The sequence below is a fragment of the Gymnodraco acuticeps genome, unplaced genomic scaffold (genome assembly GCF_902827175.1).
Source record: "Gymnodraco acuticeps unplaced genomic scaffold, fGymAcu1.1, whole genome shotgun sequence".
Lineage (NCBI taxonomy): Eukaryota > Metazoa > Chordata > Actinopteri > Perciformes > Bathydraconidae > Gymnodraco > Gymnodraco acuticeps.
Window position 1 is genome coordinate 5,265,984 of NW_022990701.1, and position 4,602 is coordinate 5,270,585.

The 4,602-nt window shown below is 43.4% G+C and overlaps 1 protein-coding gene across 1 annotated transcript; it reads left to right on the forward strand.

The window, feature by feature from the left end:
• Nucleotides 1-203: 203 nt before the first annotated feature.
• On the forward strand, nucleotides 204-3,539 carry LOC117556100 (early growth response protein 1-B). Its single transcript, XM_034231258.1, has 2 exons — nucleotides 204-593; nucleotides 857-3,539. The coding sequence occupies exons 1-2, from the start codon at nucleotides 437-439 to the stop codon at nucleotides 2,122-2,124; spliced, it is 1,425 nt and encodes a 474-aa protein (XP_034087149.1). The 5' UTR covers nucleotides 204-436; the 3' UTR covers nucleotides 2,125-3,539.
• Nucleotides 3,540-4,602: the final 1,063 nt, after the last annotated feature.

Below are 4,602 nucleotides of genomic sequence, written 5' to 3' on the forward strand. Positions count from 1 at the left end.
AAACACTGGTCGCCACTTGTTGCAACGTCAGATTCCTTCTCTCCGGTCTGGGAGGAGGGAGGATTAGAGGAGGGGGGACTCCGTCACATCCTCGGTCCAAGTATGGGCATGAAGTTTACACGCAGCGGGGAATCCTCTCACTGGAGCTGATGAATGGGGAGGAGGGCCGAGGGAGCTGCCAAAGTGTATATAAGGAGAGAGAGGGGAAGTCGCTGATGTGAAATCCACAGCAAGCAAATACCAAGCGAGGAGCAGAGACGAAAAGGAATACCTTTTAATTGCTTTTTACACCTTTTGACACAGACCACTTTGGATCATTTGTTAAAAAACATCAAAAGGGGAGTTGAAAGAAAACAGTCATCTGCATAATTTATTTTGCATTTTCTCCTTTTACCTTTTTCCCTGGGAGAGACGGACTTCTAAGAGCAGCATCAGTATGTTGAACAATATGGATTTGAATGCGAAAGACTCTTTTTACCCTCAGTTTGACAATTGCAACAGTTCTTCCATGGGAATGGACAACAGCGTGCGGAAAGATAACCAGGAGGTTTATGTCGATGCAGAGCGGGGGGTACCTGCCCAGTTTGGCCACGGTGAGTCCGCATCTTTGCACAGTCGATTAACATTTGCATGCAAGATCATTTAAATGTGTTGAATATATGAGAACCAGAGGAGATAGAGAACTCTTCCCGTACAGTCGTGTAGGCTATATTAAGGCATCTTATCAAAGCATTCCTGTGCCAAAACAGCATGAATGTTTATGTAACGCTGATTTTTCATCCTCGTTTAATATGCACTGATTCTCAATTATAAATCACTCGCGATGACAAAGTTTTCTCTCTTGTTAATTCAACAGAAGGAACCCCAGCTACCCTCAAAACCGAAGCCTCCAACTCGGAATTTGCTTTTAACCCTTGCGAGTGCCCAAAAGACTCCTACACCCCCTCTTCGCTCGCCTACTCCGGCAGTTTCTATGTTGAGGCATCTCAGGGAGCGCCGTGCAGCACCGAAACACTTCTCAATATGATCACTGAGATCGTGGGTATATCCACACTGCCACTTTTAGACGTGCAACAGAGCATCAACAGTCGGGGAACTTATCCATCGCCTGCGCCGATGGACAGCAGCAATGGGCATTTTGGAGACCCCGGCGTCAAGAGGCAATCTTACACCTGCTCCGGACCTTCTCCTCCCGTTTACTCTCCTGACCAGACGTGCCCGAGTTACGCTGATGATCAGAACCAGAAGAAAGACGAACCCAAGTCAGAGGCCGCTTCCTTCCCTGTCGTGGTTAAGAATGAATTTGAAAGCAGCTGCTACGAGTGGGGGACATTCACCAAAGCTGGCTGTTTGGAGACGAGTTTCCAAACAGAAACCTTCCCAATGTCAAGCGATTTCCCCCCTGAGCAGCAAATGGATGTCAAGGAACTTTTAGACACATTTCCCCCAATATGTCCCAACCCAGAGATGGAGTTTAAAGTGGAGGGAGGTATCAAACAGGAGCCGTGTTTCTCTGACACCTGTTCTCAGAGCTACTCCAGCCCCATGTACAATAATTACCTCCCTCCCCCTCCGATGGGCCTCTCCTCTAACCTCAAACCCTTCCCCGAACCCCCACAGCCATCTAACCAGTGTGATTCCTTATACACATCTCCAGCTTTACCAAGCACCATAGACTCCATCCTTTACTCTTCCTTGTTGCCAGATTCATTCACCCAAAGTTACACCACCCGTCCTACAAAGCCCACCCGGGCCCGGAAGAGCCCCGCCGCCGCTCACGGCCCCGCCAAAGAGAAACCCTTCACCTGCCCCATGGAGAGCTGCGACCGGCGCTTCTCTCGCTCCGACGAGCTCAACCGGCACATCCGCATCCACACGGGCCACAAACCCTTCCAGTGCCGCATCTGTTTGCGCAGTTTCAGCCGTAGCGACCACCTCACCACCCACACCAGGACTCACACCGGGGAGAAGCCGTTTTCCTGCGACACGTGCGGGAAACGGTTCGCCCGGAGCGACGAGAGGAAACGGCACGGACGCGTACACCTGAAACAGAAGGAGAAAATGGAAATAAAGCCACAGGTGACCACCAGCGCGTGGACTTTCACTCTTCCAGAGGGTATTTGAAGACAAAGCTGTGTGTCCAAACATAGCCTACACGACATTAGGATCTTTCCGTCTTGGAAGATAAAGCCAGCTGACTACAAGTTAACGTCCAAGTTGGTTTGACTGGCAATGCCTGGTGAGAGGTTTCGCAAATATTGCAATTTTTTTGAGGAGCAGAAAGGAAAGGAGAGGTCTGCTTCGGCCTTAGTGCCTGCTGCTGATGCTGCTGACTTGAGATGCACAAGTTGAAAAAGTCGATAAACAGATCATAATTGACTTGTTGCTGTTACTGTCAGTAGAGCCAAACCTCTCTACTGCGGCATTGCATGACTGCTGCTCAGCACCTCTTCTCCTGGACAGCTCCGACCTCCATCTCCTCTGAGCCTGTATGGATTGCACTTACAGATTATTAATATCTCCATTTAAGATTCTTATTTTTTGCTTTTAGCATTCTTAGAGCAATGGTTTGGACTATGTTTCTTGAAATGCATGTTTATGTCAGTGTTTCTTTTCCTTTAAGCGGAATATCAACCACTGTCAAGGTACTCCTTCACTCCACAGTGAAGGTTATTGACATGAATGTAGGCTAACATATTTATGGCTTTGACCATAAAGCTGTCCATCTTTGATCAAATGTAGTGTTTGTTTGAATTCTTATCATTTGGCTGTCAGTGTTTTTTGTCATTGGTCTTTGTGTAGTGTTACAATTAATTGGATTATTACAATTGTGAAAGATATATCATAAATGGGAAATAAATATATTTGTATAACTGTACTTCTTTGTATTTTTATAGCTAATTGTATATTTTACATTTATCACATTTGAGTGTCATTTATCAAGGTGAAATGTATTATAATCATTAATAATGTCTTGGTTTTTGAGGGCTATTGTTTAGTAACACAATATTTTAAATGTTACAATTTGATATCACAAACATTTTCGCACTTCATCCCATTGTTGGTATGATAAAAGTTATTTAATTAAACTGCTGGTTTAGTTTTAAAAAGGACCAGTATGTACACTAGTTGTGGTACAGCTTTTCAACAAAAAGGATTTTACAGTATGTACAGAAGTATGTTTAATCAAGCTAGAAATGACTAGCAACATATAAAATACTGCTTTTGAGTAATCAGGTAGCACACATTGCTGCGAGTTTCTGTGGATTTTACCTTGGACTTTACCATGAAAGGGATTTGACTCCTGGTATCTTTTGCTGGAGATACTGTATGCTGAAATGTACACTTTAGCAACAAAAAAAATTAAATTGAAATGATCACCAACAGGGTACGGTACTGCAAAAAAGTAATTTAACTTGCCTTAAGTTATATTAACTGTTCAAGTAAAGATTTTGTACATAGACAGTTTCTACAATACTTTAAATGAATATTGATGTTGTTATTTTTATGAAAAGTTTATGAACAAAATAAACAATTTCTGGAAGCATCACGTTTCTTGTGTGTGGTTTAAAATGATCCAAATGATATCTGTTGCTCACCTTGCCCACTCTGTGTCAGACCCCTGTTGGAGCATTCAGATGAGTGTATCTTTTCCCAAAATATAAATGATAACAGTCCACGTGTGGCACCAGGCTGTAGCCCTTCCATGAGACGTCACGGTTCTAGCCTGTGACTCAAAAGGCTTTTGACTAAAACACATTAAAGCAAAAAACCCTATTACTCAGTGCTGGGATTCTGAATCCCCTCGACTTCAAAGATCACTTTCCTCATGTTCTAAATGTGGAGATGAACACCATGTGTGGTAATCTCAACAGGAAAAGTCTCAAGTTAAACAGGACATTTTCTTCCCATGTCAATGAGACGATCTGATGCTCTCCGTTCATTAATTCCTTTGTTCATTCACTCACCATTTCTGCAATAAAAGGATATTAATTTCCACTCGATTGCTGAATGCGATTACGGTCTATTATCATGTAATTTATTTCTCTCAAAGAATGGCGGTACTAAAGTATGCTCTTGCCAAAGCTGTGCATTCTTGTAAATGCTGTTAACAGTCTTCTTGAAAACCTCTCTGCTATAATAAAAAGTGGCGCAAGCCATTGTTTCTTTTTATGAAAATGGATATGATCCTATAATGAACATATCTAAATTGCGCTGAATTTTCAAGTCAAGTGGTACAATTCCCAACACTTTGAGCATAGCACTAGTAATGTCTAAGATAAGCATATGTGTCTTTTAGAGTTTGGGGAGAAGACGGTTGTGCTGATTCTTTAAATATGATTCAAAGATTCTTTGTGCTCTGTGCTTCTCTATAGGAGGCCAAGATCTTACATCTGTCGTTGCAAGCCTTGCAGTCATGTCTTAGCAGGGACTCCGTGGTGTACGTATGACATGCATGTGCCCGTGACGCGGACGGCTTTCCGGACACTACGGTGCTTGCCCACGGCGGTGCATAAGTGTCTGCGTTGTCTGAAGCTGACAAACATACTGTACCAGTGTGAAAATGCAAGCTGCCACATAGAGCCCTGTGAATAGTATGTA